We start from the raw sequence: 14,246 nt of genomic DNA, 5'->3' as shown, positions 1-14,246 counted from the left end.
ACCAATTGGTTTTTTTCTGCTCATACAGTTTTTCTATTATATTCTGTTCATCGGATGAATTACACTTACTGATTTTCTAATGTTAAAACAAGTTTGTATTCTTAGAATAAGTTAAATTTAGTCAGATTTTTATCTTTCTCACACACTGTTGGATTTGACATTAACTAATTTCAGATTACAGTAGCTAAATTCAAGAGAAAAATTAGTCTATAATGTTCTTACCCTACTCAGGTACTGATCTGATTACAATCAATTGGAAAGTGTTTCTTCTTTTCCCACTCTGCAAAACTATGTGAGATCGGGGTTATTATTTGAATGTTTGGTAAAATTCACCAACCACCTAGCTATGTAGGTTTCTTTGTTAAAAAGGTTAATTATAGGTGTAATATCTTCAAAAGTTATAGAAACATTTATGTTTCTGTTTCTACATATGCCAGTTTGGTAAATAGTTCTATTTAAGAATTTATCTAATTTTCAAATTTATTTGTATCAAATTATTCACAATATCTTGCTATGATCTAGTAAACATTTGTATGATCTACAGTGATATCTTATCATCCATTCCTAAAATTGGTTATTTATGCATTCATTCTCTTTTACACTATACCATTCTAACCAGAGGTAATCAATTTTATTAGCCTTTTTAAAGGCACAATTCTGGATTTCATTCTACTTTATGTTTACATTCTAATTCATTTGTTTCTGCTCTTATTATTCTCTTCCTACATTCTTTTTATAATCATTCCAGATGGAAATTTGGTGTACATTCTCTAATATCCAGATTGAGCCTTCATTTCTAATAGTCATTTCAGATTATAAATTACTCTTGAGCAACAGCTTTAGCTAAACCCCATAAGTTTGAGGGTTTTCATATTATAATTTTTTTATTGTGGTACAATACAAAAAAGAAAAATTTGCCATTTTTAACTATTTTAAGTGTACAATTCAGTGGTGTTAGTTGCATTCACAATGTTCTACAACGATCATCACTATTTCTAAAACTTTTTCATCATTCTAAATAGAAATGCTGTACTCATTTAAGCAGTAACTTCCCATTCCTCTCTTTTCCTAGCCTCTGGTAATCTCTTACTACTTTTTGTCTCTATAAATTTACCTGTTCTAGTTATTTCACATAAGTGGATTTACACAGTAATTTATCCTGTTGTGTCTGGCTTACTGCACTTAACATATTGCTTTCAAGGTTCAGCCATATTGTAGCATGTATCAGAACTTCATTCCTTTTCATAACTGAATGATATTCCACTGTATATACATACCAAAGTTGTTGATGGACAACGGGGTTGTTCCTACCTTTTGCTATTGTGAATAATGCTGCATTAAACATTAATGTACAAATATCTGATTAAGCCTCAATTTTCAATCCTTGTGGGTATCTACCTAGATAGATCATACGGCAGTTCTATATTTAACTTTTTGAGAATTGTCAAACTATTTTCCACAGTGCTTGCACCATTTTATGTTCCTACCAGCAATGTCCAAGGGTTCCAATTTATCCACATCTTCACCAGCATTTACTTTCCATTTTTTTATTAAAGCTATCCTATCAATTTCCCTAATGACTTAATGATGTTGAGTGTTTTTTTTTCATGCGCTTATTGCCCCTTGTCTGTCTTCTTTGGAGAAATCTCTTAAGTACTTTGCCTATTTCCAAACTGTTGAATTGTAGGAATCATTTATATATTCTGGATATTAAATTCTTTTTTTTTAAGTTTTTTAATGTTTATTTTGAGAGAGAGAGAGAGAGAGAGAGAGAGAGAGAGAGAGAGAATGGACAGGGAGGGACAGAAACAGAGAGGGAGACACAGAATCTGAAGCAGGCTCCAGACTCCGAGCTATCAGCACAGAGCTATCAGCACAGAGCCTGATGCAGCTGTGAGATCATGACCTGAGCAGAAGTCAGACACTTAACTGACTGAGCCACCCAGGCACCCCAAGGATATTAAAATCTTATCAGAGATGTAATTTGCTTTTCTAGTCTGAGTTGGTTAGGAGTTATGTGTAACAGAGATGAGCATCTTGTGTCAATCCTACAGGTAGCTACCAGGTAGGTTCAAACATACATACATAATAATTTTCTAATAAGATCTGATCTGCTCTCCTCTCTCCAGAATGAGGGACAGATACTCACAATATAGGCTACTACTTTCAAGACTGCCTTAGAGCTGGGAGGGGATGGAGCAAGGACAAATGAAAAAACTACAAAGCTTTGCTGCCATTTATAAGTTGCCTTTTTCTTGATTCAGCATTCACTTGGTTGCTATGAACCTTTGACTGTTCGAACTGTACTGCCATCAGGAACAAAGTGGCTATGTGTTTAATAAAGGAAGCCTATCTCTGTCTCCTCTTTGAGCCAGTGTTTGCTAAACTTAACTATCAATTATATATGAGATACTTGTTTTTGCTTTTATAAAACTATATATTAACTATATAGTACATGTATAGCTGCTAATTATGTAATTATAAATTGTATAATTAATTATATAATTAAGCATAATAATTTTAAATAACTAACTGAAATTATTAATCACACATAATTATTGATCTGTGGTATAATTTTAAAAAAGACTTCTAAAAATAGGAAGTGACTAAAAAAATAAAAAAATAAAAATAGGAAGTGATTGTCCCATCTCAAGGTAAAAGCAGTGATAAAATTAAACTGTCTTTTAAATATTTTCTTGGATTAAAAAATCATGTGTTCAAAGATCAAATAACAAAGAATCTCATGACTTTCAAAGTCAATTATTTTCAAAATAAATGTCAATGAGCTTTAAAAATTTACCTTGGGTTTTAAAAATTCATTTCTTTTAGATTTAAAGAGGCTAATCTTACTATACATGGTTTTTAATCACTTAGGATGTATTTTGAGTATCACTGCAAACATTTCCTTGATTTGAGAACTGCCAATTTGCAGATGAAAAGACTGATCAGAAAACTGGTCCCTTTCTGCACGTCAGTCACAATTCTATCACGGCTTATGCACAAAATTAAAAACTCTTAGCAGTTTTGACACTGCTAAGAAGTAACATACGCTATTTGAAAAAGCACTCAGCTGAATGACTTCTGCCTTAAATTTGAAGAAAATTTTCAAAAATATAGTATTCTAGATGGGCCATTATTTTCTTTCAGCCCTTTCAATACATGGACTTCTCGTTTTCACTGTTACTTTCAAAATCGAGTTGTACTTCTGATTGTTGCTCCTCTGAACGTAATAGTCTTTTGAGGGGCTGCTTTTGTGATTTTCATAGTTTTATTTATTGTTGGATTTCAAAAGTTTGACTAGGATAAGTACAGGTATAGTTTTCAACATTTGTTGTGTTTTAACCTGTGGCTTTATGTCTTTTATCATTTTTGGACATTCTTGGCCAATATCTCTTCAAAGAGATAGAAAGCCCTTATCTCTTTCAAGCTTTCTTTTGTATTTTTCTATCTTTTTGTCTCTCTGTGCTTCATTCTGGATATTTTCCACTGGCCTGCTTGCACATGACTCTCTTCATCTGTTTCTTTCTAATAAAATCAAATTGAATTCTGTATTAGTGAAGTAAAACATACACAAAGGTGCAAAAATCTTAAACATAAAGTTTATTAAAATGTTGAACACCTTGCCATATGCTTATTGGCTAAGCTCTGCTTCAGTTCTTAACTCTCAGCCATACTTTTGGAATCAGCAAAGCTTCCAAAAGAAATTCAGCTTCAAATGCCAAGCTTACCATTCTGGTTTTCTTCTTTCCCAGATCTGACTTTTATACTTTCTCCAGATAACCTGTTCTCAGAGGGAGCAATTATTGGAATCACTTTGTCTAAAAATTGCTAGAAGTAGAAAGTTCCTCCATTTCATTTTTAGATCAGTGAATTAGACAAAAATATGATGAAATATTTGTTTCATCTTCAGATAACATAAAACCACAAGGGATAGCTCATATGATTAGAGAATTAATGTCCAAAAAGACAGTTTGCGACTAGAACAATACGAAGACATTAGTGGCAATTTTAAATCTTTAAGAATTAGTAAAAGAATTTGATAAAAGTTATAGACCCAGAAAAACACACATGGGTACATCTGTCAAACATATAAATATAAATTAATGAAGTTTAGAATCCCTGAAGGTCACCCATGGGTCATAGTCCTACAGGAAGTTTGGCTCAGTTAAGAAAAAATGTAACAATTATCAAAGTAAATAAATTTCTATTATATTCAACTATGTAAGTATAGGATGGGTATTTAGTTAGCCCTGAGTTTTAACCAACAGCGTGACATGGCTGCTCCTAATAAATAATTCTGTCTTAGGCAACATTAAGAAACATATTTTAGAACAATGTGGTTAACAGTCCCTCTAGTACGGGTATTAAGCAATACCCTGGAGCATTACACATAATTATGGGGGTAATATTTTGTTAAGGACCAATAATCATGTAAATTATATCTACAGAAGAGAACCAGGATGGTGAAGCTTGAAATTATACTATATGTGAAACAAATGAAGGAATGAAGGATGTTTAACTTATAGAGTAAAACATTTATGGGATTCATAAATATGAAAGGATATCCTAAATAAGCACTAAATTTGTTTGTTTTTTATTAGATAGCAGAAATGAGATAAATTCATGAAAGTTACAAGAAAATTAATTTTGAAACAATATGGGGGAAAGATATTCAGAGTTACAGCTGAATGAAAAAAGAAGTTCTATGGCAATCACTAGAGGTGTTGACCCATAGTTGACCAGCCACTTTCCAGTAATACTGGGGTAGAAAATTCAATTATGTAAGGTTTCACTTAAGAGTAGGATTCATGAGTCTATTTTTTAGGTCATTTAAAAAATTACATTTAGAGGAAAGATAAGAAAGTGATATTTATTTTCACCTTAAACACTACTTTGAATACAACTTCTTTTCTCAAATGAATATATACAGGACTTAAAGCAATAAGCATTTCCAGACAAAATATTAACTAAGTGCAATGATACAAAGAAAGAAATTTCACTTTCAGGTGCCAAGCATAACATAAATAGTTTAAAGGCAAAAACAAAATAACTGAAATTTATAAAGGCCAAGATACCTGTTTTCTCTTACTTGTTGCCTCATCTTCTCATCCTTTAGACTTTCATGTTTTAGTTTGGCCAATTCCATAGCCAATTTTTCTTCTTGTTCAATCTGAAGTTCCCTCAATCTTTTGTTTTCTTCTGCCTGAATTTTTTTAAAACAGAAACTTCAATTATTTGTCCTTCAGAATCAGATATATTTTTTCCTCAAGGAAGACTCTGTTTTGTAACAGAAAACTTCAAGTGCCTTCGGAGCAACAACCATTTGTGTTTTATTTTAAAATACAAAACGCTATTTCAATCAACACTTTCCCAAACATTTTACCATAGAAAATGTCAGATATCTTAAGTAGTAAGAATATTAAAATACACCCTCAAGTAGCATTACTCATTTTCAATAACTACCAATATTTTGTCAACCTTTTTTCTTTGTTCTTCTACTCCAATTTCATTTTTTTCTTTGTTCTTTTTTGCTAGACTATTTAAAACATATCCTAGATATGTCATTACCATATAAGTAATTCAGTATTGATCTCTATCTGATAAGAATTTCATCTCATATAACAACCATACCATTAACATGTCTAAATAACAGTTATTCCTTAGTAAGGTGTAGTCCATTTTCAGGTTTTCCCAATTGTCTCAAAGATGCTTTTAGTTTGCTTTTTCAAATCAAAATCCAAACAAGGTCCACATGTGGCATCTAGTTATAAGTTCTGTAATAGTCATCCCATACACACATTTTTCCCCTCAAGCCATTTATTTGTTGTAGAAATTAGTACATGTAGCCCATAGAATGTCCTACATTCTGAATTTGACTGATTGCTTCTCCAGGATACCATTTAACTTGTTTCTCTTTTGTATCACAGGTAAAATGGTAGAAGAATCTACAGGCTTAACTAAATTCTGTATTTGGAAGGAATAAGCACATGAAAAGATGTTCACTATCATTAGCATTCAGGAAATGCTGATTAAAATTACAACGACAGATCACTACAAACCTATTACAATGGCTAAAATGAAAAATAATGGAAAACCAAATGTTGGTGAGAAATTGTTTGCTGGGTGGGAATGTAAAATGATAGAGCAACTCTGGAAAACAGTTTGGTAGTTTGTTATAAAGCTAACATACAATTACCATATAACTCAGTGACTTCACTCAAGCATTTATCCCAGAGAAATGAAAACTTATGTTTATTTAAAAACCTATATCCAGAATTGGACCCACAAATGTATGGCTAACTAATCTTTGACAAAGCAGGAAAGAATATCCAATGGAAAAAAGTCTCTTTAACGAATGGTGCTAGGAGAACTGGACAGCAACATGCAGAAGAATGAAACTAGACCACTTTCTTTCACCATTCACAAAAATAAATTCAAAATGGATGAAGGACCTAAACGTGAGACAGGAAGCCATCAAAACCCTAGAGGAGAAAGCAGGGAAAAACCTCTGTGACTTCAGCTGCAGCAATTTCTTGCTTGACACATCTACAAAGGTAAAGAAATTAAAAGCAAAAATAAACTATTGGGACCTCATCAAGATAAAAAGTTTCTGCACTGCAAAGGAAACAATCAACAAAACTAAAAGGCAACCAAAATAATGGGAAAAGATATTTGCAAATGACATACTGGGTAATAAGGGCTAGTATCCAAAATCTATAAAGAACTCACCAAACTCTACATCTGAAAAACAAATAATCCAGTGAAATAGTGGGCAGAAGACATGAATAGACACTTCTCTAAAGAAGACATCCAGATGGCCAACAGGCACATGAAAAGATGCTCGACGTCACTCCTCATCAGGGAAATACAAATCAAAACCACACTGAGATACCACCTCGTGCCAGTCAGAGTGGCTAAAATGAACAAATCAGGAGACTACAGATGCTGGAGAGGATGTGGAGAAACAGGGACCCTCTTGCACTGTTGGTGGGAAGCAAACTGGTACAGCCGCTCTGGAAAACAGTATGGAAGTTCCTCAAAAAATTAAGAATAGACCTACCCTATGACCCAGCAATAGCACTGCTAGGAATTTACCCAAGGGATACAGGAGCGCTGATGCATAGGGGCACTTGTACCCCAATGTTTATAGCAGCACTTTCAACAATAGCCAAATTATGGAAAGGGCCTAAATGTCCATCAACTGACGAATGGATAAAGAAGATGTGGTTTATATATACAATGGAATACTACTTGGCCATGAGAAAGAATGAAATCTGGCCATTTGTAGCAACGTGGATGGAACTGGAGAGTATTATGCTATGGGAAATAAGTCAGGCACAGAAAGATGCCATATATTTTCGCTCATATGTGGATCCTGAGAAACTTAACAGAAGACCAGGGGGGAGGGGAAGGAAAAAAAAAAGTTAGAGAGGGAGGGAGCCAAACCATAGGAGACTCTTAAATACTGACAACAAACTGAGCGTTGATGGGGGTGGGGGAGAGGGGAAAGTGACAGATGGGCATTGAGGAGGGCACCTGTTGGGATGAACACTGGGTGTTGTATGAAACAAGTTTGACAATAAATTATATATTAAAAAATAATAAAAAAATAAAAATAAATAAAAACCTGTATCCAAATGTTTACAGATTTATTCAAAATAGCCAATAATGGAAATAAACAGACAAATGCTACCAGGTGAATAGTGAGATAAACTGTGGTACATCCTACCATGGAGGACTGCTCGACAACAAAAGGGAACGGAATAGTGACACTAGCAACAACTTGGATGAATTTCTAGCAATTAAGCTGAGTGAAAAAATCCAATCCCAATATACTGTTTGGGCCCATTTATATAATGTTCTTGAAACACGTTCCTTATTTTACAATTGCGCTTTAATTCACATATTATAAAATTCACCTTTCACAATTCCCAATTCAGTGTTTTAAAAAAATTTTTTTTAACGTTCATTTATTTTTGAGACAGAGAGAGACAGAGCATGAACGGGGGAGGGTCAGAGAGAGGGAGACACAGAATCCGAAACAGGCTCCAGGCTCTGAGCTGTCAGCACAGAGCCCAACGCGGGGCTCGAACTCACGGACCGCGAGATCATGATCTGAGCCAAAGTCAGTCGCTCAACTGACTGAGCCACCCAGGCGCCCCTGTTCAGTGTTTTTTTAGTATATTCACAGTGTTGTGCAACAAACATCATTATCTAGTTTCAGAACTTTTTTTTAAGTGGATATTTTTTTTTGAAGCAGCTTTGTGTTCACAACAAAACTGAGCAGAAATAAGAGAGTTCCCATATACCCAAAGCCCACACATATGCACCGCCCCACCTCACTATCAACAACCCACCAGCGTGGTACGTTTGTTACAATCAGTTAATCTGCAATGACACAATCACCCAAAGTCCACAGTTTATATTAGGGTTAACTCTTGGTGTTGTACATTCTGTGGTTTTGAGAAACATGTAATGATATTTATCTACCATTAGTTATCATACAGAACTGGTAGATAGTTGGAATCATGCAGTATGAAGCCCTTACAGGTTGGATTCTTTCACTTAGTAATACACATTTAAAGTTTCTCCATGTCTTTTCATGGCTTGATAGTTCACTTCTTTTAGCACTAATATTCTATTGTCTGGATCAACGATCCATTCATCTACTGAAGGACATCTTAGTAGCTTACAAGTTTTGGCAATTAAAACTGCTATAAACATCCACATGCAGGCTTTCGTGTAGATGTAAGTTTCAACATTACAGAACAGTTTCATCGCCTCCAAAAAAAAAACAAAAACAAAAAACAAAAAAACACCCATACCTGTTAGCAGTCACTCACCATTCCACATACCCACTAGTTTCTGAGAACCACTAATCTGCTTTCTATCTCTATGTTCTTGCCTATTCTAGATACTTCATTTAAATGGAATCACAGAATAAGTGGCCTTTTTGTGCTCGGCTTCTATCATTTGGTGTAATGCTTTCAAGGTTCATCCATGTTGCAGCATGTATCAGTACTTCATTCCCTTTTATGTCTGTATAATATCCCACTGTATAGATAGAACACATTTTATCTAGTCATCAGTGGATGGGCACTTGGGTTGTTTCCAACAACCACCTTTTGGCTATCATGAATAATATTGCTTTCAATATTCATGTACAAGTTTTTGTGTGAACATGTTTTCAATTGTCTCGGGTTTAGTAGAAGAATTGCTAAGTGATACAGCATTTGCATTTAACTTTTTGAGGAACTGTCCAACTGTCTCCCACAGCCACTACAACATTTTACATTTCCAAAAGCAATGTACAAGGGTTCGAAGTTCTCTACATCGTTTCCGATACTTACTATCCTTTTTAAAAAGAATTAGAGCAATTTTCATGGCTCTGAAGGGATACCTAACTGCGATTTTGATTTGCATCTCCCTAATGACATTATGTTGAACATCTTTTATGTGCTTATTATTCATTTGTGTATCTTCTTTGGAGAAATGGCTATTGATGTCCTTTGTCCATTAAAGAGTTTATTTGTCTTTTTATTGTTGAGTTGTATAGGTAACATTCTTGAAATGACAAAATTATAGAAATGGAGAACATATTAGTGGTTGCCAGAGTCAGGCATGAGGTATGGTGTACAAGAAAGAGATGGTTATGTTTATGAAAGGACAAAATGAGCGACCCTTGTGGTCATGGAGCTCCCCTGGATCATGACTGTGGTGCTGGACATACAAACCTACACGTGTGATAAACTGTAGGGAACCAAATACACACACACACACACACACACACACACACACACACACACACCAATGCACAGACAGGAGCACAAGTAAAAGTAGGGAAATCTGAACAAGATTGGTGGATTGTATCATTGCTGTTATTTTGCCTGTGATATTGTACTACAGTTTTGCAAGATGTACCATTAGGAGACATTAGGTGCAAGGTATATTGGGTCTCTCTGTATTATTTCTTACAACTGCATATGAATCCACAATTATCTAAATAATAATTTCAATTAACAAAAAGCAACTGCAAGTACTGATGATGACACAAAACAACTGGAATTCCCATATACCACCCGAGGAAATGCAAAAAAAATGCAGCAACTCTGCAAAATGGTTTGGCAATTTCTTATCAAGTGAAACATACACCTACTATATGACACAACCATCCTACTCTCAGATATCTATCTAAGAGAAATGAAAATTTATGTTCATATAAAAGTTTGTAATCAAACGTTTATAGCAGTTTTATTCACAGTTGCCATAAACTGGAAACAATCCAGATTTTTTTCAACATGCAAATGAACAACTGTGGTACATCCATATACTAGAATACAACAATACCATTCAGCAATAAAAGGAACAATTCATACAACAATATGGAATCTTACATTTGTTTTGCTAAGTGAAAGAAGTCAGACCCAAAAGGTAACATATTGCCTAATTCCAGTTATTTTTATGACATTGTGGAAAAGGTGAACCTAACAGGACATAAAAGAAATCAGTGGTTTCCAGGGATTTGGGGAGAAGGGTGAGTGGCTGACTACAAAGGGGCAGCATGAGGGGACTTTGGGGATGATAGAAGTGTTTGAATGACACTGGGAGGGTAGAGATAGAAATCTATCCATTTGTCAAAATCCATAGAACTACATATACATCAGAGAGAATTAATTTTATAATATGCAAATTTAAAAAGAAATCAACCAGTAAATCCATGCCATGCACTACTACTCAATAATAAAAAAGAATTAACTATTGACAAATTCAACAACTTGGATGACTCTCAAAAGCATTACACTGAGTGAAAAAATCTACTCTAAAGGTCACATATAACTCTACATATATATGGAATCACACACAATTACATTTATATAACATTCCTGAAAGAACAAAATTACAGAGATGGAGAACAAATCAATGGTTGCCAGGCATAGTCGGTGGCAGCAGCGGGGTGGTGGGGAGGGGAGGGCAGTGGTGGTGAAGAAAATATATGACTATAATGAGGTAGCATGAATAAGGTCTTGGTGGTGATACAACAGTTCTGTATCTTGAATTAGGTGGTGGCTGTGTAAATCTACTACACATTTGAAAAAAATGACATATGGGTATATATGCATATTGTACCAATATCATTTTCTAGAGTTTGATATTATATTGCAGTTATGCAAGATGTAACCACCGGGGGAATCTTCTGTATGGTGCCCAATGGACCTCTCCATATGATTTTTGCAATTTCCCAAGAATTTGTAACTATTTCAACATAAAAAAATTTTTTAAAGAAATCAACCACATGTGGGGGGAATAATGGAATGCAGACTATGTCAAATTAACTGTATTAAAAATCAGGGGGTCCAAGATGGCAGCATAGGAAGATCCTGAACTCATCTCCTCCCATGGACACACAAAATCTACAGCTACATGTAGATCATTTGTGTAGGAATGCTGACAATACCGACTCCATCTTTAGCCCTCCATCTTGTTCATGGTTGCTCAATGACCTTTCTTGGGGCTACAGGTTCCATGTAGCCATTCCATGGAAATGAATAATCATACCTTAGAAATGCCCACCAAGACCAAAATAGGGAGAAGGTTGTTTTGGTCTCCCATTAATCTTTTAGAAATAATAGTCTTTCCCCTTCCTGATGCACAGGTGAGGCTGTAAGATCTAATTAAAAGTTAGCTGTCAATTAGACACATTCAAGCTCTCTGCGGTGTGTGTGAACCTTTTGATCTCAGTATAGTGCCCTTCTATGCGTCCCTTTGCTCTATAAGGTTTGTGGACTAAGGTCTGGATTTGGCAGAGAATAACTATGCAGTTGCTGTGAATAGTCAGTCTTCCACCCAATCCCCCTGTCAGTAAGTTACCTGAAGTAAAACACTGTGTAAACTGTATGGAGTGGCCTACTTCATTTTCCGGTCTCCAAGTGCCTTCTCAGTTTGGGGGATACTTCATGTCTCTCCTGCACCTTCTAACAATTTCTCTCTGAAAAGGATCTGAAAACTAGATGAACTGCTTCTCTACAACAAAGGATAAAAGGACCACACTGAGAGGGGTAGAGACACTGTCTTGCCAAAAAACCCTACATCCAATAGGCAGGGAGACACAACAGAGAGGGATCTCACCAGTCCAGCACCTCTGCCAGATGAGTGAGGGGTTGGTGCCCTACATTAGGCACTCCAACACTTCAGAGCTGCACCAAAAATGTCTGGCTTAGAAAACCAACAGGGCTGACATCCAAGGGACCCAAAGTACTATAGGAAACTGAGATTCTCATTTTAAAGGCTCACCTACAGTCTCACTCATCCCAGGATCAAGCACAAAAGCACCAATTTGAAGGGAATTCATTTGCTGATCTGGGGGAATCTGCTGCAGAAGTAAGGGACAGTTGGGACTCTGCCAGAGACAGAGGCAAGGCTAACTCCTTTTGTGTGCTCTCTACCTAACCTGCCAGGGTAGCACACTGGATGCTGCACCCTCTCACTGCCTCCCTGGGGCTGGTGGGACAGGTGGCCTCAGTGACATCCTGCTGCTTATCTGCAGCTGGGCAGTGGGAGTGGTCATAGCAATCCCCCATACCCTGCTTGGACTGGCAAGTGGGAGCAGTTGTGACATTCTCCTGCCACCAACCTGGGGCCATACAGGCACAGAGACAGGGCACTCTCCCACAGTATCACAGAAGCCTTCAGTCACATGCAGTCAAGACATTTCCCCCCTGCCTTTCTGAACCTGGTGAGCGCACCTTTCGGAGCAGGTGTGTGCAAACCACACAGGGAATGCCCTTTGTTCACTTGGCCTTGGTGGCCAAGAGGGCTGAAAGTCCTGAGCTCCAAGGGACTCTTACCATCAGAAGACAGTTCTTGGCAGGCCAACCCCCCAGGGCACTGCACGCCCAGTCTTCCTTGAAAAAGGCCTATTTATCCTGGAGCTCCAGCCTAAGAAAGAGTCTTCAGGTTTCCCACACAAACAGTAGCTACAAAGGCACTCCCAGGGAACATAAGTAGGGAGACATTATTCTTGCCCATCCTGTTGGCCTCACTGCAGCTCAACAAGACCTCCCAGAAAGGAGCTTATATACTCATTTGCAGCCCTGTTTTTACAACTGTTGCCCAGGGAACACCTCCATCTCTAGATCTGGAGGCCAACAGAGTTTACAATTGTAGCCCCACAGGACTGCATATATTTGCATATATTAAAAGCTGCTGCCTGAGGGTCTGGCTTCCATTCAGCCTGAAACTAGGTGCTGAATAAGATTCCTCTCCTTGGAACACAGACAGGTCTTGGCATACCATCAACAACACAGACATATCAAGAATAAAAATCAGGCTGTTCACAGACGATCACAAACGTTCAAGAGACAACCAAGAACTAATCAATGGTGAATGAGAAGTTTCATCATCTACACAAAGCCACTTCTTCAAGACTGAAAGAAGTACTTGTTTTGCCTAACAGAGGGAAACAAACACAGCCAAACAAAATGAGGATACAGAGAAGTATGTTCCAAATGAGAGAATAAGACAAAACATCAGAAAAAGACCTTACTGCTCCAGAGATAAGTAATTTACCAGATAAAGAATTCAAAGTAATAGGCATAAAGATGCTCACCAAGCTTAGGAGAAGAATGAATGAACACAGTGAGAACTTCAACAAAGAGATATAAGATATAAGAAAGTATGAAACCGAAATCAGAGCTGAAGAATATAATAACTGAACTGAAAAATACACGAAGAGGGTTATACAGCAGATTGGATAGAACAGAAGAATGGATCAGAGAACTGGAAAACAAAGCACTGGAAATCACCCAGACAGAGCAGCAAAAAGAAAAAGGAATTCTTAAAAAAAAAGATGATAAATTAAGAGATCTATGGGACAAAATCAAGTGAAATAATATCTGCATTATAGGGATACCAAAGGAGATGAGAAAGGAAAGAGGCAGAAAACTTATTTGAAGAAATAATGGCTGAAAACTTCCCTCACCTAAGGAAGGAAACAGACACCCAGATCCAGAAACCCAGAGAGTTCCAAGTAAAATAAACCCAAAGAGATCCATGCCAACACACATTATTATTAATATGTCAAAAATTAAAGAGAAAATCTTAGGGTGCCCTAGGTGGCTCAGTTGGTTAAGTGTCCAACTTTGGCTCAGGTCATGATCTTGCAGTTCATGAGTTTGAGCCCTGCATCGGGCTTTGTGCTGACAGCTCAGAGCCTGAAGCCTGCTTTGGATTCTGTGTCTCCCTCTCTC

General features: G+C 36.5%; 1 protein-coding gene across 1 annotated transcript in view; it reads right to left on the bottom strand.

Moving 5' to 3' along the window:
• The window catches only part of MNS1 (meiosis specific nuclear structural 1), a 47,265-nt gene that overhangs the window by 23,058 nt on the left and 9,961 nt on the right, over nt 1-14,246 (bottom strand). The window contains exon 3 of the mRNA XM_042941937.1: nt 5,076-5,203. Within this exon, the coding sequence (XP_042797871.1) occupies nt 5,076-5,203 (128 nt within the window). The remainder of the gene's footprint in view (nt 1-5,075; nt 5,204-14,246) is intronic.

This window comes from Panthera leo, chromosome B3, assembly GCF_018350215.1.
Source record: "Panthera leo isolate Ple1 chromosome B3, P.leo_Ple1_pat1.1, whole genome shotgun sequence".
Lineage (NCBI taxonomy): Eukaryota > Metazoa > Chordata > Mammalia > Carnivora > Felidae > Panthera > Panthera leo.
Note: the sequence above shows the minus strand (reverse complement) of the source record. Positions and strands in the feature narration are given on the sequence as shown.